We start from the raw sequence: 26,851 nt of genomic DNA on the forward strand, positions 1-26,851 counted from the left end.
AATCCAAAATAAAAGTCAATTTTTACTTTGCATATCTCTATAACCAGACTTTTAGAAATGTTAAAATAATATATTTTAAATAAGGCACAATCTATAATTCCACAAGTGCACAACGATAAACAAGAACATATGCTGCAGTTGAACAACAAAAAAACCAAAAATATAAACTACACAATATTCCTCTAAAAACAGATAATAAATTATGGTTTTTATATAACAGAAGCTTATGGTCATTCAAAAGAATAATGAAAACTTATATATAAGTAGATATAGAATGATCTCCCAAAATATATCCTAACAGGAAAAAAGTATGTTGCATGTTCCTAAAGTATGTGTGCGTGTGTGTGTGTGTAAGGGTATGTTTAGGAGAGAGAAACAGAGATACACACAGACACTGAAAACTTATAAAAATGCAGAAAAAGAAACTCGTCTGGTGCTGCTTGTAGGGAAGAGAACAGGGACTGGGACAGAGAGAAACATTTCACTGAGTTTTATACTACATGGATGTATTCAACTAAAAAACACTGCATAAGAAAATATACAAGTTTCTCTGTGGTGGGCAAGAAATTACAGTATTTTTAAATTTTAAATGAGCACTAAAGGCAAAATTGATGATAAATGGTCAGTTTGCTCTTTTATTCTTTTTAAATAAAGTTATTTTAAAAGGCAAGTGAATATACAAGTACCTGTCATAAGTAAATTATAAGCTTCTTGTTTGGAAATTTTCCCATGGAACCATCTTAAAAAGAGAACAAATAAGATATGTAAATCTGAAGTCCTTTTTGCTATTATACAATCAAAACTAAACAACCACATAAGTTTAATTCAAGCTGACAAAATGAAATAAATGCAAAAGCAATTGATTAAATTTTGTCATCTTTTACATTTATGTTATTGCACTTTGTAAACGTATATAACTTCAGCGAAACAGAAAAATAAGGGACCAGTATGAACCATAATTTCCATATTAACAATACAAAAACAATAATTATTTTTAATTCTGATAATGACAAACTGTGCATGCTTACATCATAGCTAGGGTTCTCTTTTCTTTGTATTAGGAGGGAGGATGGTATAGGTAGAGCCCACTACAGAATTATCCAGAAAAAAAAATTAGTAAATGAATTTTCCTCATATTACTCTCAAAGTGACCTTCCCATATTATAAGAGGTAAGTTCTCTCTTGAAAGAAAACAGACATGGCTAATTAATACTTCCCATATTAAAGTCAGAAAGTAAGATTGAGTGATGACAAAGAGTAGATACCAGAAGGACTGAAAGAAATGAATGGCTTCGCATTCCTAATTCTATCTGAGCTAATGCCCTAACAAATTAGATGGCTAGAGTATTTTAGTTTCTGTACACTTAAAATAAACATTTAGAAATTATTATAAATGGCATTATAGTTTGGATCCACTACATATAATAACTAAAGTATTTAAATTTACCTTAGAATAAAATAACAAACCTGGTATTACAAATTAATCAGTAATTAAATTTCCTAGAATCTCTTCTCATTTACCTGAAGGACTATTATCTATCTTGCTGATTAACACCTCTTAAGGCCAGGCTGACAACTCCAGATCATCCCTCTATCACTTTGCCATAAAAACTTGGGATCTACTATAACTTTTGATAGTGGCTTAAAAAACAACTTAGAAAGTGAAAATACTGCAAGACACAAAAAAGCAAGACACATCCATATGCCGCCTACAAGAGACTTGCCTCAGACCTAAAGACACATGCAGATTGAAAGGGAAGGGATGAAAAAATATCAAGCAAATGGATGTAAAAAGAAAGGTAGATGTAAAAAGAAAGGTGACAATACTTATGTCAGACAAAATAGGCTTTAAAAACAAAGGCTGTGATGAGAAAAGAAAGACATAAAATGATAAAGGGAACAATACAAGAGGATATAACAATTACAAGTATCTATGCATGGGAGCACCTAAAGACATAGAGTCACTATTAACAGACACAAAAGAAACAACTTGACAGGAATACAATAACAGTAGGAGACTTAAACATCCCACTTATATCATAGATGGATCATCCAGACAGAAAATCAATAAGAAAAAAGTGCTTTTTAATGACACATTATACTAGATGGAACAGAGATAGATAGATAGATAGATAGATAGATAGATAGATAGATAGATAGATAGATAATCTGCAAAACAATGCATCCCAAAAACCATGAATACATATTCTTTTCAAGTGCACACAGAACATCTCCCAGGATAAATTACATTAGCCCACAAAAAAAAAAAAAAAAAAAACACCTCAAGACATTCAAAAAGACTAAAATCATATCATGCATCTTTTCTGTCCACAACAGTATGAAACTAGAAATCAATCACAAGAAAAAGTCTGGGAAGAATACATGGAAGCTAAATAACATGCTACTAAACAATGAATGGGTCAACCAAGATTCAAAGAGGAAATCAAAAAATACATGATACAAATGAAAATGAAAACAGTCCATAATCTTTGAGATGAAGCAAAATATGTTCTAAGAGGGAAGTTTATAGCAATACAGGCCTACATCAAGAAATAAGAAAAATGGGCAGCCCAGTGGCTCAGTGGTTTAATGCCACCTTCAGTCCAGGGCCTGATCCTGGAGACTGGGGATTGAGTCCCACATCAGGCTCCCTGCATGGAGCCTGCTTCTCCATCTGCCTGTGTCTCTGCCTCTCTCTCTCTCATGAATAAATAAATAAAATCAAGAAAGGAAGGAAAGGAAGAAAGAAAGAAGAAAAAAATCTCAAATAACAACCTAAACTTAACACCTAAAGGAGCTAGAAAAGAAGAATAAACAAGCCCAAAGCCAGTAGAAAGAAAGAAATAATAAAGATTACAGCAGAAGCAAATACAATAGAAACTAAAACAGTAGAAAAGATCAATGAAACCAGGAGCTCATTCTTAGAAAAAATACACAAATCTGTAAACCTTCAGACAGACTCATTTTAAAAAAAAAATTAAAAAGCAGGGCTCAAATACTATCAGAAATGACAGAAGAAAAGTAACAACCAACATTATCAAAATACAAAAGATTTTAAGAGATATTATGAAAAATTGTATAGCAAACAAATTGGACAACCTAGAAGAAATGGATGGACTCCTAAAACATATAACCTTCCAAAACTGAATCAGAAAAAAATAGAACATCTGAATAGACTAAATACTAGCAATGAGGCTGAATCAGTAAGCAACAAACTCCCAATAAACAAAAGTCCAGGACCAGACGGCTTCACAGGTGAATTCTGTCTACCAAACATTTAAATAAAAGTGAATACCTATTTTTCTCAAACTATTCAAAAAAAAAAAAAAAAGAAAGAAAAAGAATGAAAACTTCTAAATTCATTCCACAAGACCAGCATTATCCTGATAACAAAACAAGACAAAGATACTACCAAAAAAAAAAAAAAGGAAAAAAAAAAAACTGCAGGTCAATATCCCTCATAAAGACAGATGTAAAAATCCTCAACAAAATATTAGCAAACTGGGATCCCTGGGTGGCGCAGCGGTTTGGCGCCTGCCTTTGGCCCAGGGCGCGATCCTGGAGACCCGGGATCGAATCCCACATCGGGCTCCTGGTGCGTGGAGCCTGCTTCTCCCTCTGCCTGTGTCTCTGCCTCTCTCTCTTTCTCTCTGTGTGACTATCATAAATAAGTAAAAATTAAAAAAAAAAAAAATATTAGCAAACTGAATTCAACAATTCATTAAAAAACCATTCAACACAACTAAATCAATTTCAGGGATGCAAGTAGGGTTCAATATTTGCAAATCAATCAACATGATACACCACATTAACAAGAGAAATGATAAAAACCATATGATCATCTCAATAGAAGCAGAAAAAGCATTTCACAAAGTACAGTATTCATTCATGATATAAAAAAACAACTCTGGACAAAGTAGATTTGGAGGGAAGATAATTCAACATAATAAAGGCCATATAGGGGAAATCCAAAGCTAGTACCATACTCAATGGTTACAAACTCAAAGCTTTTCCCTTAAGACCAAGAACAAGACAAGCATATTTACTCCTAGTATTTTTATTCAACAAAGTACTGGAAGTCCTAGCTGCAGCAATCAGACAAGAAAAATAAATAAAAGGCATCCAAATTGGGAAGGAAGAAGTAAAACTTTCACTATATTTGCAGATGACATAATACTATATATGAAAAAGTCTAAAGATTCCACCAAAAAAAACTACTAGAACTGATAAATGGAATAAGGTCATAGAATATAAACTAAATATACAGAAATCCATGCATGTCTATACACTAACAATAAAGGAGAAGAAAGAGAAATTAGGAAAACAATCCCATTTACAATTGCACCAAAAATAATAAAATACCTATGAATAAACTTAACCAAGGTGAAAGACCTGTATTCCAAAATCTATAAAATAATGATGAAAGAAACTGAAGAGATAAATTGAAAAATATTCCATGTTCATGGATTAGAACAAATGTTAAGATGTCCATACTACCCAAAGCAATCTACAGAATCAAAAACCCACCATATTTTTCACAGAACTAGAACAAACAATCCTAAAGTTTGTATGGAACCATGTATCACCTTGAATAGCCAAAGCAATCTTGAAAAAGAAGAACAAAGCTGAAGTTATCACAATCCTAGATTTCAAGATATATTACAAAGCTGTAATAATCAAAAAACAAAAAAACAGACCTATAGATCAATGGAACAGAGAGCCCAGAAATAATGTATGATTATATATGGTCGATTTGTCTACGACACAGGAGGCAAGAATATACAATAGAGGAAAAAAATTCTTCAACAAATGGTACTGAAAAAATGGACAGCTATATGCAAAAGAATGAACCTGGGCCACTTATTACACCATTCACAAAAAAGAATGTTAGTTGCCATTTATCACCACACTTTGCGCTGTTGTTTGTATCATAGGGAAATAGTTCCATATAGCAAAGAGGTAAAATAGCAAAGATCAAGATTACTGTAATTTGAGAAAAATAGAGGAGTATTTACACCTGACTCACTTCATCTGCTTACATTACTGGTATGTCCCTTCCAAACATTAATTAGAATTTGTAATCTAATATAGGTAGTGGAAAGACTTCACACTAAAAATAACAAGGTACAGACTCATTCATGGAGCCTATTTTGCAGTTACACAGCTATACAGAATAAGGAAAATGAACTCAGAAAACATCTCATATGTTCCACATCTAAAGAAAGGGGGGAACTAACCGAGATTTACTGAAAGTAGAGAATTCAGCTTAATGTTTTTGTGTTCTAATGGTTACAAAACAGAGAAAGCAACCACTTGAGAGACAAGCCTTAAATTCCATTCATAAATACTAACTGGATGGTAAAAAGAAAAAAAAGTTCCAGTGAAAAAAGAGATCAAAAGATGAACAGTTTCTATTAAAATCATATGAATAAAATAGAATTGGAATTGAGAGTTAATATCTTCAGAAGAAAATTAATATGCAAATAAATGAGGTGATAAGCAGGACACTAAAAAAGATCTCCAAGGACAAAAACAAAATTAGAGTAAATTTCCCATAGGAGATTATTGTTAACAGCTAATAACTTCTGAAATATGAGACTATGGCAAATAACAAGTATAGTAATACCTGGTCTTTGAATTAGCCCTTACAAGATACTTAAAGTCAGCCTGAAAAGATTATGAAAAGAAAGGCCTTGCAGATTCTTATTAATATGGTAAAGAACCATGATCTGGAGTAAAGTTACTCCCTTTCTCTCTCTCTCTCTCACACACACACAGACACAAACAAAGAAAAGAAAAAACTGAAACATAAAATACCCAAAGGATGTAGTCACAAAAACAAGAAATGCTATAAATGTATCAGTAAAAAAAGAAAAATATGAAGAATTATGATTTATAATGTTATTAATGTTTATAGAAAAGCCTTTAGTTTAGTGACAGAAGAGTTGCATATAGATAAAAGACATCTTCATTATTTAAAAATAAGACTATCAGTAGATCCTAAAGAAAATACTAACATATCAGTTCCTGCACCAAAATAAAAACAATTCTTTGGTCAGCCTCAGAAGTAGCAATTTTCTTTTAAAATAAATTTTGGCCTAAGTATTCCAATTTGTAGGTTTACAACATATTTTCTTTTTCCTTTTAGTAATTAACACAAACTCACATTTTGCCTTCATGTGGATCTTCTTCCCGGCCCTAAAGGGTAAGACATTAAGACAGTATTTTATGTAACTTAAAATATTAATCTGTTTTTATTAAAATTAATAAAAATCACATCTGCAAACATACCTCTACCCTGTTCCTCATATTTACTTGTGCATATACAAGGAAAGATGTATCAGTTCAAGATATCTTTCCAAAACTCTCTCCCTTTACCATTACACTCTTTTCCTCTTGTTGTGGTTACTGTAATTCAGGCCCTTTTCCTCCCTTTTCTCAAACTACTACCACAACCCAGTGAGTTTAATTACCCCTATGCCCTGTCCCACCCCATCATCTCACCACTCCAATCTGGACTTATCAGTTTCAAGTGCAACTTTGTCTTACAGTGAGAAACACCAAACAAAACTAAAAGAAACAAAACCAAACCTGTAATACCTCTCTGCTCCCTACAAATTCCTCCTTTGATAAAACCAAAATCCTTTATCATATCACTCAAGTCTACATTCCTATCTCCCATTACCAATTCTCTTTAGTTATCTATAACAATGGACACACATAACTACTGATGTGCTAAACTATATTCTCACACCACTGGCTTATTCTTTTTAACTTAGAATATTCTATTCCTGTTTGTTAACCTAAACTATCCAGACAGGATCTTCCTCAAATACTAGTCCTCAGTAAAACAGAGTCTCTTCTAAAACATAAACTTCTACTTTGAATAGAAAAGAAAACCCCCTTTTTTTTAAGCATCTTTTGAAGTTTACCTTACTCTGACATTCCTATTAGGTAAGATACACCGGTGTTACTCATCCCACTATAAAGGCTACAACCACCTTAAGATCTTAACCCTTCTTTGTTAACACCCAACCACCACTATAACCACTAGCACAATGCTGGACATATAATTTTCACTGAATATTTGTTGAACTGTACTCCTAGTACCCAGCAAAACTGGGTACCTGGCACCAGGTTTTCACTGAGTAATAAAGGAAAAAAGTAGAAAAATGGTCTGTCTATATACATGGATTTGCTTCTCTCCATTTGTTCCCTACCCATCAAATACCTGACAGAACTAAAATCAAATAACCACTGAATGTCTTAAGAAAAAAAAATTACACAAAAACAAAATGCATAATCACTGCCCAAAAGGAGTTAATCTCTATAGAACAGATTTACAACATAAATTTTATACAATAATTCTAATAAATTCAATACAATACAATAATTCTAATAAAATATAGAATTAACAAAGTGCTATAAAAACACAAGATGAAACAACTTAGCCCAAGAAAGACATAAATCCTCTGTGAAAACAGGAGCAACACCTGAGCTGAATTGATAAAGATGAATCAAATTTTACATGGCAATAGTCTAGCAGGGCAAGAGTTATCAGGAAAGTGTAGGCATAAAGAAATTCATTCAACAAACATTTGCTGAAGGCTTAATAATGCCAGACACTATACTATGCTGTGGATATACACATCATTGAATCAGAGACAAAAATCCTCACGGAGCTTACATTATAGATTTAAGGCATAAAAGTATAAATGTACTTGGAGAACAGTAATTAGAATTTCAGTGGGAGGGATCCCTGGGTGGCGCAGCGGTTTGGCGCCTGCCTTTGGCCCAGGGCGCGATCCTGGAGACCCGGGATCGAATCCCACATCGGGTTCCCGGTGCATGGAGCCTGCTTCTCCCTCTGCCTGTGTCTCTGCCTCTCTCTCTCTCTCTGTGACTATCATAAATAAATAAAAATTTAAAAAAAACTAAAAAAAAAAAAAAAAGAATTTCAGTGGGAAAATCCTTAAATCCAACTACCAACCTAATGTCTGATATCTAGAAAACCTCCAAATGGCTTTTCAAGCTACAAGGAATCACTATGCTCCAATGAAAATCATTATGAAAACTTATTTTAACTATTAGGGTAAAACTGTTTATTAATTCTAACTTGGAACTATTCCACTATTAATTGAAAGTGCTTATATTCCTTTTAGCAGCCACATAATATTGTTCATTCATGCTGACTTGTTAACTTGTTCTTTTTTTTTTTTTTTTCCTTTTATTGATGTTAGATCATGAGCCCTTATCTTAAATTGGGATTTTTTTTTTTCCTGTACTCATTGGGTAACTTTCACTTATCCTTCTTAAAGTTTATCTTATTAAGTTTGACCCAGAATCCCAAGAGCTGGAGAAAAGTTAAACTATACTAAATCCTTCAAATAGTCAGGAAAAAATCGGGCCGGGGGATGATAGCAGGGAGGAAAAACTCCGACATAAAAAAGTTTTAACTAAGAAATTTGTAGTAAAACCAAAACAGTAAGGTTCTTCTGTCTGAACACTTCTGTCCTATATAAAATAAATTACTCTCCCTACTGTAAAATACCAAATACTAACCTAGAAATTAGGAGTTCTAATCCCAGCTCTTCCACCAAGTTACTATGTGCAGGCAATGCATCATACCATTTCCTCAACTGCCCTCCACTTTTCCTCATATGTTCTACTTCTACTTATCAAGATCTATTAATCAAGAGAATTAATAACAAAGAAAAATATTCTCCACTGCTATCTTCCTGGAAAATAATCAAAGCACAGAATATTACCAAGTTCCTGACATAATTTAAAAACAGTAGCTCCAAGGGTTATAAAAAGGAAACCATTCCATCATACTAAACAAATCCAAAAAGAAAGGATGAATTCCAAAATTGTAATATATTTGATAGGATTCAGTAATACTGGGTATTATCACTGAAATGCAAATGCTGCTTGAAAGCAGACCTGCTATCAAAAAACCACACAATTATCTATACTGTGTGAAAGACTACTGATATGTATTATGTGGTGACAATGAAAGTGGGAATACTGGAAATGTAGAAACATAATAATAAATGTGTAGTACAACTAAGTTTTTCCAAGGTTACTAGAAAATTGTACATATATTTGGGAGATAACAAATCTGAAAGCAAACACGTGCAACCCTATTTGATTGATTCCATGATCATTTTTTCATAGCCTCACTTACGAGGAAGACCACTAAAAGATACAAAGAAGGACAAATGTTCATCTTTTTTTTTAATTCTTAGAAACTCATAAAAACTTTCTGAAAATTGACAGTTAAAGATTCAAACACGCTAGCTTAGTTATGCTCTTTACTTCAGTAAATTAGTAATGTTTACTACAGTAAATATATTTTAATGAAAAATTCCTCATACTTAGGAATTGAGGTTTTTCATTCAACAAAGTTTCATTTCTAACTTTGCCTGATTATGGTGAAGTTCCAAAAATGTACATAATATTTAAAATTCTAAGAGTGAGAGGAAAAGAACAAAACTTACCACCTCTTCCACCAGGTCTTCAACAATAAGGCCCTGTTCATCTGTTCTTAGATTTGTAACCCACATCCATCCATCTTCTAATTCATTGTGAACAATAAACATATCTCCTTTTAGGAAACTGAAAACAGCAATTATGAACTTATTAAAATTTAACTAAAATTTTAAACATGGAAATTTGAGTAATCATGTGCCATAATACAGAGATAATATGATGCAAGAAAATGCAAGAAATTAAAGTCAAATACCCTGGATTTTTTATCCTGTTTTTGGTATCATCTATACATAAAATTCTGAAGATACTTATTCTGAATCTTATTTCTTCATATGTAAAACGGATTTAATAATGGTATCTGCACTATCTACATTATTGGATTACTCTTAAATTCAAATTATAATTTTTGTAAACAGTAATTATATATGTATTACAGGCTTTAGGGAATAACTCCAAGAAGACTGAGCTTAAAAATTTAAGCTTCCATGTAATTAACTCTTTCAGATGTGGGCTAGATATAAAATTATAATATAATTAACTCATTACACATACACAAGATACAGTTACTTTAGAAAAAATTTAAGTAAGCACAATTAGCCTTATCAGCAGTTGTTTATGAGAACTAACATTTTTCTCATAAAAAACAGTAAGGTTTATTTAATTCAATTAGATAGCCATGATACAACATAGCACTTGTTCTCTGAAAGTTGTATCAAAGGATAGGAGAATGCATGCATGTTTTTTCTGTTATCAATTTCTGAGTGGGGGGATGCATACACAAACTAGTTTCTTTTTCTTGTAATCTATATGTTTTCAAACTCCACAAAAATCACAGGAAGAATAAGTTTTATATTGATGCCCTCTATCAACACCAGTAATTCACTGAACTTTTCATTTTAGGCCTGAATGTATGCCTCTCATTGTTTAAGGTTTTAAGATTGATTGGTTGCTGCTATTCACCCTATATCTGTATCAGTATCTATTGCATGTTTCTTAATCAATTTTCCTTCCAGTCTAAATTTTCACAAACCAAAGTTCCATTTAGCAAATCTCCTCTCATACTTCTAAAAACTGTTTTTCTCCAGAAAAATCACAAACTTCAGTGTGGACAAGTTTAAGACTAGAAAACTTTAGATGAATACTGTATCAATGAGCATGTAATACTGCATCTCATCTTGATTCTACAACTCTTCTTAACAGTGACCAATATTTCACTGATTGGCAGCAGACATAACTACTTAACCAAATAAATTATTCCTTTCTAGAACCAATCTCCTAAATAACTACATTAAAGAACAGAATTATGAGTAAAAGGAGAATACATATGGACAAAAATACAGAAGACAAATGTGAAGTGACAAGTTTCATTTCTTGGTCAAAAACAGTCTTAAGAGAATTCTGTGGTTTCTAGAACATGAAATATATGGTACAAAAATGAAAAAAATTTAATAAAATGATTACTAACACAAACAATATAAACATAAGATTCTTTTTTATTTTGCATTTTCCCCAAAAAAGGTTAAGATGCCTTATTAAATCTCATTAATCTTCAGATATTTTTACCTAAAAGAAAAAAAAAAACTTCAGATACATACAAATTTTTTAGGACTCATACATTCCCGTGTATTTCTATGATCAAATTAAAATTTATACATTCTAATTCTTATTTAAATTTTCTTCTTCTTAGACCAGTAGTTGTCAGTTCTGAAGGTCTCTCAGGAACCTTTATATACCTAAAAACTGATACTCTGATAGGCTTTTATTTACAGTGAATTGTATCTATTGATATTTACCATATTAGAATTTAAAATATTCTTAAATGTTTACTAATTTCTTAAAAAATAATATACCTCATCACACATAACATAAAGAATATGAAAAATTATTTTTTACAAGTTTAGTGTGAATAATATTGTTTTACATTTTTGTAAATCTCAACATCTGGCTTAACTGCAAACTGTTAGATTCTTCTCCTTCTACATCCAATCTACTGTTTTACATTTTTTTGTTCAAAGCATATGAAAAAAAATCTGGATAGCCAAAATTATGTAGTTGTGAAAGGAATGAGTATTTCAATAACCTCTCAGATAACTACAGATATTCTATGATATTACACCAAAAACTCAACAATTGGTACTTGGAAGGTTAGTTGTAACATGGAATCTACACCAATGAACTTTCCGTACCCCATTTCAGTAACATCTATTTACCCATAGACCTTTACCGAGGCATAATTCTTTAATAGCGTGCATTGATCATTTAAAAAATACTGATTCACTGAGCTGATCATCCAGATGTAAAGACATTTTACACAATCAAAACATCACATTCTTTAGCATCTCTACCAATCTCATCAGAAAAATCAGGAAGTATGTGGGAAGCTATCAAACTCCTGATAGCAGATACAGGATTTCCAAAATTCTCATTTTTGCTTGCAAGCTCAAATTTTGTCATCGGCAACAAACATCACCAGTTATTCTCCCTAATGTAACATAATAGATTTACTCTTAAAAAAAAAAAAAAAAAAAGACAGATACTCTAGACAGAATAACCATAGTTTGCCTGTCATTCTCTTAAGTACAAAGGGTGTGCACAAAGGCAGAAGCTAGCTCAGTTCTCAACTCACTGCTTTCCTCAAGACAAGGACCTGGGGTACGCAATGAAGATACTTTGTGTGTACTTTACATTTCGTCACACTGAAGATTAAAAACGTATTCACCACACAGAATATTCAAAGAGTTTAGATTTTGGCAGAAAAAAAAAACACCTTTTTACAGTCTCATCAAGAAAAATATGAAAATATGAGGGGAAACTGGTTGGTACTATTTACCTCCAAGTGTGTGGCTGTAAAGAACACTGTATACTTTGGTGCCACTGCACTGCCTTGATTTGTGCTAAGGCACTAACAATTTTACTGCTTGATATTTTGTCCCATCAGTGTAAATGGCACAGTGAAAAAGGCAAATTATATGCTAGTCTTATTAAGAATAGTTTTGCTCTCATGAATTCTCTAAATGGATCTCAAGGATCTCCAAGGTTACATGGATCACACTTTGAGAACTGCTGTCCTAGATGATACACTGGGAATTTACAAGTTATTCAAAATTCCTGAATTGGTAGCTCACCACTGTTCTTCTTTATTGTATACATTTCATTCCTTCTTTCTTTCACTGGCTTTTCCTGATTAGATCACAAATAAAGGTATGCCAATAAAAACTAAATGAGAAGTTGTTACTTCATGCACAATCATATAAAAATGGAATCTTTATTCTGAGATTCCAGATAGTTGAATCTTTGTTTTTTAAAATATCCTATTTCCAGAAATTTCAGTAACCTCCCCCCAGTTACTGTTTTTTAAATGCTGCTGTTGACTTCAGTGAGAAGCTGTACACTTAGAATCAGTAAACATTTTACCAGTAAGAAAATTTTCTATTGCAAGGTTAAACAGCTTATAGAAAGGAACTGATAATTTCATAATTAATCAAACACCAGATTATATAAAAATAATAAAAACAAGTTATATATATCAAATTACATAAAAATAATTTTTAAAAATTATCATGTTCTGTAGTTCAATGCCATACTTAAACTATTCACTCATCATGTAAACAGAAGTTCAGTCATCATTTAGGTACAAATTACATTTGAAACATAAATGCCACATATTAATAAAAATTAAACTAAAGAATATAACAATTATCTTTACTTTGTCAGAGACAGTCTAATAAAAACTGAATTTATTTCACCTGCCATCTTCACTGTGGCCACTCTGATCCAAATCCATTCTCTGAACAAATAAGCCAAACACAGGAGTACAGAAACAATGAACTCCATATTTAAGGCACTTTCACCTTGTTGCATGCTATTTCCTCAAATTCTAAAACCTTCCTAGTCCAAGAGTAGCAAGTTTTCAAAGTCTGTCAAATGCCTAATTCAAATGCCTACAGATGAGACTATGTTATAAAATACCTTATTTCATCAGTGTCTGGAACCTTTGTATAAGGTAGAATGGCTCGGACACGCCTTCTATCTTCTACTGGCTAGGAATCATAAAAAAATAAATTTTACAAAAGATAAACTCTTTATGTCAAAGTCAAATCAGGTATGTTCACATCAAGTTAAAACCAACAAAAATCCACATTATGAACACCATAGGATCCTTCAAATTATTCTTTAGTAAGGTTCTAAATACTCAAAGCCTAGAAATACTTGTCTTGTTTCTGTTTTTTCTTTAAAGAAATTCTTTTAATGGTATAACCAATGTTTTTATCAAGTAGTATGAACAACCACTTGATTTTAAATGAACTATGTGGAACACATAAATTAACCTTTCTCTAATGATGTATAGGCATTTCAGAATCTTGCAGCAACTTCAGGATTACCTATGCTATTAGTCATTACTCTTCATTCACTTAAAAATATTTGTTAAGGTATCACCATATGATATTGTAAAAAAAAAAAAAAAGGCAACTTAAATAGAAAATTACAGAAAAAAATTTTTTTAAGAGGGAATCGGTTTTGCTCACAGTACAACCAGATTTAAAATTTAAAACAACAAATATATTTTGAAATGTAATAACACCATAAGAAACTGAACAAGAGCTAACCTCATTAGTAAAGTGAAATAATAAATTTTTGAAAATTATTTTATTAAAGTTTTACTTGCCTCTGGTGGTGCAACTGGATAAAGCAATTTTTCTCCTTTAAGCAAACAGGAAACATGACTGTAATAACCTATTAGGTCTGACAATGAAGAAAAACGTCTTCCACCAATGTAGTAATCTCCACACATAGCAATAATCCTATTTGTACAGGAAAAGACATACAGTATAACAAAAACCTATAGAGCCAATTTTGAAGACCAATTTCTAAAGAAATTATAAATCCCTAATTTTCATACTGTTTTCCTTTAACTATATCTTTGCATTACAATAATACCATTTATTAATATCTACGTCAATGCAAATTTACCTGAGGTTATTTCTTCAAAAAAAATGTGTATTTATGTGATATGAAATACATTATGTGACTACAAACCAAACCCCATTACATAACTCACTGCAATATTTATAAATCTATCCTCATATACCTCTGCTCACTTTTCATATTTAAGGCTGAATAGCAATTTTAGTAAGTTTTCTCTGGCTAAGAGTAGCTCACAGATCTCAAAATACTTAGAGGATTATAATTTTACATTCTATGTGTGGTATAAAATGCTCTTAAAATTTATTTTAAGATCTGAAAGTCAAGGGTATACAAACATTTTATCAGTTAACATAGGCAGCATATGATTTTTTCAATGTCTCCCATAAAAATGAAATTAAAGACAATAACATAGGGACATGTATTTATATAGACTTTGATATCTGTACTTGAAAAAATGCATACCTTTGACATGAATGTTTATAAAGAATTTCAGAACAGCAAAGCAAAATGAATTAAAGAAAAAGCACACATCTTGACTCTTAAATACTATTTCCTATAATTTATTACTTTGTAGTCTAAAAATATACATTTCATTTCTGCTTTACCGTTCAAAGTTTCTTCATAGCTCTTTATACTTTAAAAGTGATAATTATTTTTGAGATTGGCACAGTAATGCCCAATGTTTTTAAACCAAAAAAGTAAACATTCAATTATCTACTCTATATCACCTGATTAAGTCACTTAATTGAAAACAAATCACTTTCCCCATCATTTAAATATGAGTGAATCATTCACCTTTATTAAGGCAGATATATTCAAGAACAGCAAAGTAAACTATATTATCTAGCCTCATATTAGAAATAAATACTTACCTAAAATGGTTGACAACACTTGTCTGGCTAAGAAATGAAAGCACAAAGGACCCTGGCCTCCGATCACTCTCTCTTATAAGGTAACTGCCGGACTTCCCTGCCTGCCTTAGGCGTTCTTCTGCTATAGTTCTATCAAGTTTTCCATGATACCACCTACAGGGAAAAAAATTGACATTAGAATACAAAAAGCAAACATAAAATTACTATTGGTAGTTGAAAACTTACCACTAGAGGTTTTAAATACCTAAATGTAACTTAAACATTTACCCTTTACTCTGCGTTGGTTATTCCAATTTTAACTCAATTGTTTCTAACTTCTCCCTCTCTCAAAAATTCATTTACTCAGTTTCTAATTTGTTCTATAAGCTCAGGGCTAATCATCTCACATATAAACTTCTTCCATGTCTGTCCATCTGTCTCCCTCCAGGATTGTCTACCTCATGAAGATATAAACACTTATAACAGTCAAATCTTTATTTAGAAAAATTAGAATATGATAGACAATGGAAACAATTACCATCTCTCTACATACTAAGGAACCTAAGTATATACCTATCACTTGACATAACAAGCAAAATACATGGTACCTGAAAGAAAATAAAACTATTCCATTTCAGTGTCTGTGCTCTAGAATGGGAAAATAGAATGACACTGTTGAAAGACTACTGTTATAATTTCCTATTTTGACATGAAGCTGATTATTTCTACTACTCCATAACCACACATATGACCTTAATTCCTCACATGTATTTAACAAACATGTAGGAAATAAATAATACCTTTGTTCCTTTAACTTTCCTATTCTGAAATTAAATATATTCTACCTACCATGCTACTAGATAATCTGCTTAAATGACTGGCTATAAATCTAGCATCACCCACGCTACCAATTTATGCCTATAAGAGACTCATGGATTGATATAAACAGAAGCATAATTAGAATTAGGGATCCCTGGGTGGCGCAGTGGTTTAGCGCCTGCCTTTGGCTCAGGGCGCGATCCCGGAGACCCGGGATCGAATCCCACGTCAGGCTCCTGGTGCATGGAGCCTGCTTCTCCCTCTGCCTATGTCTCTTCCCCTCTCTCTCTCTCTCTCTGTGTGTGTGTGTGACTATCGTAAATAAAAAATAAAAATTTAAAAAAAGAAATGTATTGGAATTTTCACATGGCCATGGTAATAGTTCTACAAAATAATTATGAAATATTTTTACACCTTCCATATGTTAGTCATCCAAAGTCATCTTGATACTTGTAGTCTCTTTTGAAACACTCAGGAAAACAATAAAACATTCATATTGTACTGATATATTTAATATCTAAAGAGAAGTCAATAGTCAAAACTATTACAGTCCTATTTTTGTAGGCTTGTTGTAAGGAAGGCTAACTATTCTAGACTCATTAGTTTATTTAAAAAAAAAAAAGCTTAAAACTTATCAAAAGAATTTTCAATTTTCTTTTAAAAAACCAACCCATTTATTTGAAGTCTATGCAAAAGACAAATAAAATAATGAAAAACTTAATCATGAAGCTAGTTTTAACTGAATAGGAAGAACATAATTATAAATTGTATTAGAGAAAGGAGGCAAAGAATAATCAACACTGCATTCTTCTAAAATTCTAATCTCAGTTCAATCATATATTTGAGGCTACTGACAAGTAAATTCAACTTTCAAGAGCTTTTTTTTTTTTTTTAATCTAAAAGGAAAAGTTTAGACTAATGATGACTAAAAGTTCCTTGAAGAGCTAAAATTTAACCATATATGATCACGACAAAATTTATTTAGAGGGCACCTGAGTGGCTCAGTCAGGTAAGTGTCTGCCTTCAACACAGGTAAGTGATCTCAGGGTCCCGGGATCAACCCCACATCAGGCTCCCTGCTCACCAGGGGAGTCTGTTTCTCCCTCTTCCTTTGCCCCTACCCCCGCTTGTGATCCCCCCTCTCTCTCAAATAAATAAAAAATAAAAATAAAGAGATTTTAAAAGTCACCATTCAAAAAAATTTATTTAGAAGTTTATTTTGTCATGAAAATACATGGGACATGTCCTTAGAACATGAAATTGGTACATTATTACCTAAAGCAATGAAGCTATCCCACGGGGCAGATTTACACACTGAAAAGACAAAAATTAAAAACAATTATAAGCAGAGCACCTGGGTGGCTCAGTTAGTTAAGAGGCTGCCTTCCTTCTGTTCAGGTCATGATCCCACCGTCCTGGGATGGAGCCACATCAGGCTCTCTGCTCAGCAGGGAAGTCTGCTTCTCCCTCTCTCTCTGCCCCTTCCCCCAATTGTGCTATCACTCACTCACTCTCTTTCAAAAGAAAATCCTTAAAAAAAAAAATTATAGGGCAGACCGGGTGGCTCAGCGGTTTAGTGCTGCCTTCAGCCCAGGGTGTGATCCTGGAGACCCGGGATCGAGTCCCACATCAGGCTCCCGTCATGGAGCCTGCTTCTCCCTCTGCCTGTCTCTCTCTCTCTCTAATAAATAAATAAATAATCTTAAAAAAAACAATTATAAGCAAAACTCCTATTTTTATATAGCTTATATTTGTTAAAATTTCTGTTGTTTTGCCCAAAATGTCTAGATTAAAACATTTTAATCTCCATCTTGTAAACCCACCATGAGGTGATACAAAAGGCTTGAGGTGTTACACAATTACTAATTCATAAAAATACTTGACTAAAAACTTTTACTACTATATAAAAGTATATTTGTGATTTTGTTTTTAACTCTATGTACTTTCTGTAAGATTCTGGCATTAACACAGGTATTCAGTTTAAGACAAACAGTATCTTAAACAATTTTGTTTCTTGAATACTAATAATTCCCTTTATGCCAAAAGCTCAGGAAGCTTCAAATACATGATGCAAAATATGTCAATTCATTATTATTTTTTTAAATTGTTAAATAAATAAACTAAAGAGAATCAGACCTGTAAATACAGAGAACTAATGGTTGCCAAAGCAGAGAGGAGTGGGGGGATGGGCAAAATGGGTGAAAGGAGGTGGAAGATACAGGCTTTGGGTTTGAAATGAGTAAGTCATGAGAACAAAAGGCACACTATAATTAATATAGTCAATAATATTGTGGGATCCCTGGGTGGCGCAGCGGTTTAGCGCCTGCCTTTGGCCCAGGGTGTGATCCTGGAGACCCGGGATAGAATCCCACATCGGGCTCCCAGTGCATGGGAGCCTGCTTCTCCCTCTGCCTATGTCTCTGCCTCTCTCTCTCTCTCTTTCTGTGTGACTATCATAAATAAATTTAAAAAAATTAAAAAAAATATTGTAATAGCCATCTATGATGATAGATGGTAGCTATACTTAAGATGAACACAACATACTGTGTAATTGTCAAGTCACTAAGTTGTATACTTGAAACTAATATGTGTGTCAACTACAGTAAAAAAAAGTCATTGATTATGATTATAAATAGAAAATAAGTTATCCAGTAATAGCCTGGATGAGCATATATGTAGTTGAGTTGGATACTCTAAGTGTTGAAATTCCATTGTTAAAATCCACTGGCTGTTCTACAAAAAACAAACCAACAAAACTGAATTGTCTTAATCAAAACTCATACTTTCTTGAATTATCTTTATTGTTTATTTGAAATTAAGGTAAATCATAGAAGAATATTTTAAATGTACCTGCACAGCTATTTTAAAGCTATTATTGAAGAATAAAAAGCACTTCAAAAAAGCGGTTACAACATGCAATCTTTTTCCCATTTAAAAACTTGGAAATAAAAAAAAAGCAGTATCATGCTAGGTAAAATAATAATTTTATTATAAATGCATATAGTATCACAATATGTAGGTAAAACAAATATTTTATAAATAGATCACAATTCCAATGTGATATGATTTGATTAAAGTACTTCAGCTTTATAGAACCTAAGCTCTACATCCACAGAGCACTGGTCCTTCGGTCTTTAAAACAATGTCTCTCAACACCGTTTTTTAACCCATGAACTTTTTGATAAACATAAAATTTCACCTACCAGGAAATCCAGAATACTTAAGCTGTCACATTCTCACAGAGAAGCATTATAGATTCTATTTAACCCCGAGTCAAAAAAAAATGCTATCTACTTTCATTTTCTGAAATTTGCAATAAAATTCATTTTATATAAAAAACGTGTATGAGGATCCCTGGGTGGCTCAGCGGTTTGGCGCCTGCCTTCAGCCTGGGACGTGATCCTGGAGTCCCAGGATCGAGTCCCACATAGGGCTCCCTGCATGGGGCCTGCTTCTCCCTCTACCTGGGTCTCTGCATCTCTCTCTCTCTCTCTCTCTCTCTCTCTCATGAATAAATAAATAAAATACTTTTTAAAAAATGTGTAATATGGCTTTCCAAAACATACCCCCATACCAAAGATGTGAACCCCCTAGAGGATATGTGCCCCTAGTGGATATTGGTTTAAGATCCATTTTACAAAAATGCTACACTTTCTGACTATACACAGTTACAGCAGAAATATTACAAGGAAATAAAAAAAATCTATTTAATCATTCCCACTATTTCTTAACAATCTTTACAATCAAAGTCTTATTATATCTTGATAAGGGTAGTTTCGCTGGTGATTGTTTTCAAATAAGTTTAAAAAATGTGAATCTGGAATATCTCTAAGGAACGCAGAATAACTAACTGGTATTGTATTGGAGTATAAGGATATTCTGAGTGGAACACGAGATTACCGAATATATATGGGCACCACTACCTAATGTAAATTTGTTACTCTACTTACTACATTTATGGCAAATTTTAATCACAGAATATACCTGGCACATAGTAATATTAATTTTAAAAGCATTTGTTGAGGGATGCCTGAGTGGCTCAGTGGTTAAGCGTCTGCCTTTGACTCGGGTCATGATCCCGGGATCCTGGGATTAAGTTCTGCATCAGGTTCCCCACAGGGAGGCTGCTTCTCCCTCTGCCTATGTCTCTGCCTCTATCTCTGTGTCTCTTATGAATAACTAACTAAAATATTTTAAAAATAAATTAAGGAAAGCATTTGTTGAATGAAGGAAGAAGTGTCAAATCATAAACCATAATGTTGGGGAAATAATTTTTTTTTTCTTCAATGTTCATAATAAGTTAAGTCCTGATCTTTGAAGACTGCCAGCTAGGTCTAAAATGAATATGAAAATAATTTAGACCAAGGGAGCTCAAAGAGAGATGGCTACACTGACACCTCCTAAACATGTTCAGAAGAGACTAAACCAACTGGAAAGATAAAGACTTACCAGAAACCTCCATGATTCTGGTCAAGCCTCTACATTTTGTTACTTATTACTATCAGTTATGAAATATGGAAACCAATTTTCATCTAACCTCAGAATAAATTACAGATTTGTCCTAAACTCCTTCAAAGAAAAATATAAAAATGAAAAACTACTACCTAGGCTATAATTGCATAATGGCTAAGTAAAGACTCTGGAGCCACCCTGCTCCTGATTGAATTGTAGCTCTGCCACCAGACTGTACAAGTGTGGGCAAATGACTTAATTTCTGAGCCTCAGTTTTCTCCTCTATAAAAGGCATATAATAACAACATCTACCTCATAGTAGGTTGGCTTGATATTAGATGAAATAATACATATAAAATTATATATATACATATAAAAGACTATACGACTGATTAATACAATTTCATCAGTGAAAATCCCAAATTTTATGACTCTGGCATAATGGATAATTAATTTGTAGATCACATAAGCTCCAGTTATCTTCCTATTTTCCAGTCTTGTTTCACCTTCCAGCTAATTTGGGGAAGAGAACACAATGTCTCTGCAAAAGTCTTATTTTTAAGAGAAAATTTCTTCTCCCAAAATTCCTTTTCTGAACATTACAGATCATACACGTTAAGTGGCACTGGAGATGCCACTGTATTCATAAACTAGAAATTCTTCCATTTCTCCTGGCAACTCCAGGAGAAAACCTGCAGATAGCCCCATTCTTTCTCCAGTGGATATATTCTCTGGAGGGATGACAAAGAAAATATGCATTTGAGATACTGTGATTTAAACTTTGCTAATGTAGCATTTTAATAATAAAGTATCTAATGTCCTCCTATTTAAAAGTACCTCTCTCTTTTTCTCTTTCTTTTAAGGAGGTAGGGAAAAGAAAACAGTGGGAAATTTAATAAGTAATATATTTTTCTCGGCTAGCTTTGTAAATTTTTGTTGAGAAATCTTTTCCCCAGTTTTTATTTAAATTCCAGTTAGTTAACATACAGTGTAATATTAGTTTCAGGTATACAATATAGCGATCTAAGACCTCCATACATCACCTGGTGCTCAGCACAAGTGCCTTCCTTCATCTCCACCACCTATTTCAGCCATCCCACCCATCCCCTGGCTCACCTCCCCTCTGACAACCATCAGTTTGTTCTCTATAATTAAGTCTGTTTCTTGGTTTTTCTCTCTTTTTCTCCCCTACATTCCTTTGTTTTGTTTTTTAAAGTTGAGAAATCTTACAGGCAGATACAGAGCTGATTTCATCAGAAACTACATAATCAGTTTATCTAAGATAACATGCCATACAAGATGATACTATATATTTCAAGAGTCAACAATAAAAGAGACAAGTTGGACACGTTGCAGGAACCAATTTACTTTAAAACTTGGAATCACCTGAATTGTTTTTTATAAACTTATGTTGTGTATCAGTAGAGGACATTTGATGGGCCTTATAGGAGCTTTTGTGCTCTTTAGTTTGTCTTTCTTAATCAGGAAAAATAATACAGAAACCTATGCAATGAGAAAACCAGCTGGTGTGAATAAAGAAAGACACTTCAAACTATACAATTACTTGATACTAACTTGACATTCCTCTATGGAAACTGTCTACTACAGTAGAAAATAATTAAAACAGTGTCACCATCAACATACTTCCTTCTAAAAAGCAAACTACATTCAAGTTCCCAGTTCACTTTTACTTTCCACAATGCTCTTCCTCTTAATTATGTCACTGACAGACACCAAAGTCCTTCCTGAAAATTGTATCTGCATGTATCCTATTGCAAGAAATCCCTTCTGTCACCTAGTCACCTGGGATACTGTGTGCCTGATCATACTACAAACTCCTAAAGTGTTTCTGTAATTCTCAAAGATGCTAATCAGATTTTCTTACATGCTTGTCCTTTTTTAAATTGAACTGGTTATATCAAGATGGTATGATATATTTTTAAAAAATTGCTAAAACTAGTATTCATCTCTTAAAGCCCCCATTTTTCCTTTCAACAGACTTCTTACAGTCACTAAGTCTGGGCCGATGATTAAGAATAACAAACTGACTTTTTAAAGTGAATGAAAAGTAAAGAAATCATGCTTTACACTGAGAGACTTTACTTGGTCCTTTTTTTCATATTACTATGCATAGACATTAAAATTTAGTCACTAATAAATTCATTTGAAAAACCACTGGACTAATAAGCATAAGGCCCCTCAAATGCCTTCTACCCTTGTCCAACTACATCATTTAAAACTTGAGAAAAAATGCTTATGTATACAGTAGGTATATGTAATACTTATGTGCATATATGTTAGGTACCTTGAGTATATTTGTGCATTGAGGCAAATATCCTGTGTATATTTAGTTATATGTTTCAGATCTAATTAGCTCAAATCAAGAGTAGAAAATCTATTTCCTTTTATTCATAAAAGTACATAGTTACAGAGTCCAAAAGAGTTAATTCCTGAGAGTACTTCTAAAGAAAAGCACTGCCATGTGATCTACCCACCAACAATTTAGTCTGCTAAAAGACTAATATATGAAGATGGGGACCAACACACAATGCTTACACAGGCAAAAGTTTATTTATATTAAAAGGCACTCAACCAAGATAGCCTCATTCTCATCACCCTTAACTCCCATTACCCTAGGTAACAGTGAAGAGCAGAAAAAGCCACACCCTCCCCAAAAACGTTATGCACCAATCATATATGAGAGAGAGAGAGAGAGAGAGAGAGAGAGAGAGAGAGAGGGAGGAGGAGGAGGAGGAGGAGGAGGAGGAGGAGGAGGAGGAGGAGGAGGAAGAAGAAGAAGAAGAAGAAGAAGAAGAAGAAGAAGAAGAAGAAGAAGAAGAAGAAGAAGAAAAGGGAAAGAAGAGAGAGAGAAGAGGAGAAAAGAGAAGAGAAGAGAAGAGAAGAGAAGAGAAGAGAAGAGAAGAGAAGAGAAGAGAAGAGAAGAGAAGAGAAGAGAAGAAAGGAGGGAGGGAGGGAGGGAAGGAAGGAGAGAGGGAAATGAGGAAAGAGGAAGAAACGAAAGAGGAAGAAACGAAAAAGCACAATATCTACTAGCAGGAAGCTAGTATCAATTCCTACCTCTATGGTCAATCACTTCTATCTGTGTAATTTCATTCCTCAAAAACTACCAATTCTTAGAACCTTAACAATTACAGTGTCATAAAAGTAACTGAGCACATGAAAAACAGGAGGAAATGACTTGTAGCCACCTTGCTGCAACAGAGTTGTAAATCACCTTTATGTAAAAAGAAACAGTTTCTTTAGTTTCATAATGTTCATTCTAAAACTTTGAAGGAAATAGTGATTCAGTGGCTATCTATTACAACCAAAATATTTCTTAACCTGTATTTTAAAATATATCTTTAAAACACTGAATCTGAAGGTTAAAAGCAAACTTAGTCTAACATTGCCTTTTAACTTAGTCCATCTCCAACAAACAATGGCCAACCATGGTGCTACATAGGAAACAAGTTAATGCTAATGAACACCATGACACAGAAATTTATGATCTAGTGGAGAATATAGACAAAACAAGCAACTGCAATCTGGTCCAGTAAGTATCAGAATATGAGGGCATAGAGAAAAGCATCAGTCTTAGGATTTTAGAATACACTTCCTAAAAACACGGATGGCTAAACAAAACTTAAAAGATGAATAGCAAATGATTCAGAGAAAGCAAGGGACTGAGAAAGTGAGAAAGTTTCATTAGGCAGAGGGAAAAGTATAGGCAAAGAAAAGTTTACATACAGATATAAAAACATAAGAATACTTCAAACTTTCAAAATATTGCTTACACATCAAATTCTTAGCAGAAAGAAATGTAAAGAATATATGCTTTAAAATTAGACTAGACTTACAACCTTACTTGCTGAACTTCTTTCAGTTCCTCAAACGGAAATATACCTCAAAGAACATTTTAAAAGTTCAAGATATTCAGTTCTATTCTCTAATCAGGTCCCAGACATAACCCTGGGGAGTTGGGGGGGGGGGCATTATACCATATCTCAAAATTCTCCACAATGTGCCCATTTATTCCCCTATAAACCCCTATATCTTGACCAAATTACATTTATTCATTCAACAAGTACTTTTTAAGCACCTACTATGTTTTAGGCACTCCCTCTCTGTGCTTTCTCAAGGTCTCTTTCCTACATAACTTTTTAAATAAATAAAGGTGGAAAGATTAAGCACTTTAGCCAAAGGCCATCCTAAAATTAAAGCATTTCCTGTAAGGTTTTTTATTCTTTCTCAGTTTTCTGTTCTCTATTATTCTTACTCACAGAATATTATTACTAATAATAATTAGTAATAATATTATTCAGTATCAGCTCAAACTATAACCTTCATGAGAATAATTTTCCAACTTCTTTTCACTAAACCTGACTTTCTTCCTAAGTATCAGGCCTAAATTAACAAGTACCTGCTAAGAATCTTCAACTTAAGGGTGAATATAGCCAAATCTAAAAAATTGGCAATTACCCCTACTAACACACACCCATTCTTCCTCTTTACTTCTCTATGCTGTTAATGACATCAGCATCCTTCCTAACCTTCAAACTCCCAACTTTGATTCTTTCCTATCTCTCTAGCCATAATACTAGTGCCAACTTGTATACCGCCTCTCCAACATCACTAGCATTACAACAGACAAATTATTCTCAAGTTTTCCATTCCCTCCTCCATTACTCTGGTTTAAGCCCTCTTCTCACATTGTTTCAACCCTTCCTACAACTGTGGAAAGATTCACTTTCCCAACAGGCTTTTCCTAAACCATGGGCTCAAACACTTCACTCTAATAACTCAAGTCTACAAATAGCTATGCATTACCAAATAACAGGTATAAACTATTCATTAATTCACTTAGCATTCAAAGGCCACCACAAAAGCTCCAGTCTTTGAGAAAGAGAGGTACAGAATTTAGAGAAAAGAAAGACAAAAAACCAAAAAGGTTTAAATTTTAAATTATGTTTGTCATTATCAAACTTAACATTTGTCTGTTCCTCATCTAGAAATGAGAATAAGCTATCCGTTGACTTTTAAAAATTTTTCCACAACTATATTTTACATTTCTTTAAGTGCATTATGAAACCAAAAGGCCCTGAATCGTTATGACCATGGTAACTGTCTAAAGAAAGAATTGTTTAGCATGGCCAGAACAGTGAGTGATACCTTACAGGGTGTTTGTTAAAGGCAGGAGAGCCATAGCACAAGCTAATAATTATTCCTTATATTGATTTTAAATTTATACCCTTCTAGCTTGTGTCTTCAAATAAATAGATCTGGCCTCAAGGTATCTGTACCACTAAGAAATTAAACATTAATAGCTCTCAAATCTACCCACAAAAGTATCAGTAGATAGATTTGAACATCTACTATCCCAATTTTTGCTAAATTTTAATGAATTACAGATAAATTGTCTAAGAAGCTATAGAATATTTTGATTAAAATTTTGAACTTTTGGGATGCCTGGGTAGCTCAGCGGTTGAGCACCTGCCTTCGGCCCAGGTCATGATCCTCGAGTGTCGGGATCAAGTCCCACATGGGGCTCCCTGCAAGGAGCCTGCTTCTCTCTGCCTATGTCTCTGCCTCTCTCTCTCTGTGTCTCTCATGAATAAATAAATAAAATATTTTAAAAAAAAATTTTTGAACTTTCATTAACAGAAATCAAAGGATCAACCCACATATTGACTTATAAAGATTAGGGGGGTTCTTTGACCTAGAGTGCATTCTATTTTATATCAAAATTGTTTCTTAAGCCAGACAAATAACCATAATTGCTGGGAAGTATTTAATTTGCTTCATTACTAATGGAAAACAAAGCTGTCATTCTCAAGTTGCTTCTTATTACTAGTACATAAAATACAACAATGGCAAAAACAATTCTTCAATCCTCTCCCATATGAAGCATTCTAACATGAAATAACAAACAGGACTCTACAGTTGGCCCCTGAATAATGCAAGGTTAGAGGGGTACTAACCTCATACAGTGGAAAATCTGTAACTTTTGACACTCGCAACAAATAATAAATAAATAGTCTACTTTCCACTGGGAAGTCTTACTGATAATATAAACAGTCAATTTACAAATATTGCATATGTTGTATGTGTTCTACATTGTATTCTTACAATTAAAAATGTTAAGAAAATCACAGGGAAGAGAAAAAAACATTTACTATACTATATTGAAAAGAATCGCATGTTAGAGGAACTGTGGAGCTCAAACCTGTGTTGTTCAAGTGTCAACTGTACTTATTCCAGATTGAGATGTTTTCTGAAAACCCTAGATGATAGTTTACCTCTTTTAAAACCCT

The 26,851-nt window shown here is 33.1% G+C and overlaps 1 protein-coding gene across 3 annotated transcripts in view; it reads right to left on the reverse strand.

Annotated features, from left to right (window-relative positions):
- Window positions 1-26,851, reverse strand: part of RASA1 (RAS p21 protein activator 1) — a 109,133-nt gene that overhangs the window by 39,316 nt on the left and 42,966 nt on the right. For 2 of the 3 annotated variants that reach the window (XR_013361548.1, XM_077865866.1), the window contains exons 2-7: window positions 15,291-15,443; window positions 14,159-14,294; window positions 13,462-13,532; window positions 9,501-9,618; window positions 6,167-6,198; window positions 687-739 (exon numbers count right to left, since the gene is read on the reverse strand). Coding sequence is in view for 2 of the 3 variants with exons in the window: in XM_077865866.1 (XP_077721992.1) it covers window positions 687-739; window positions 6,167-6,198; window positions 9,501-9,618; window positions 13,462-13,532; window positions 14,159-14,294; window positions 15,291-15,443 (563 nt within the window). In the remaining variant the exon portion in view is untranslated. Of the gene's footprint in view, window positions 1-686; window positions 740-6,166; window positions 6,199-9,500; window positions 9,619-13,461; window positions 13,533-14,154; window positions 14,295-15,290; window positions 15,444-26,851 lie in introns of all 3 variants that reach the window. The other variant, XM_077865873.1, reaches the window with a different exon arrangement.

Source organism: Canis aureus, chromosome 2 (genome assembly GCF_053574225.1).
Source record: "Canis aureus isolate CA01 chromosome 2, VMU_Caureus_v.1.0, whole genome shotgun sequence".
Classification (NCBI taxonomy): Eukaryota; Metazoa; Chordata; class Mammalia; order Carnivora; family Canidae; genus Canis; species Canis aureus.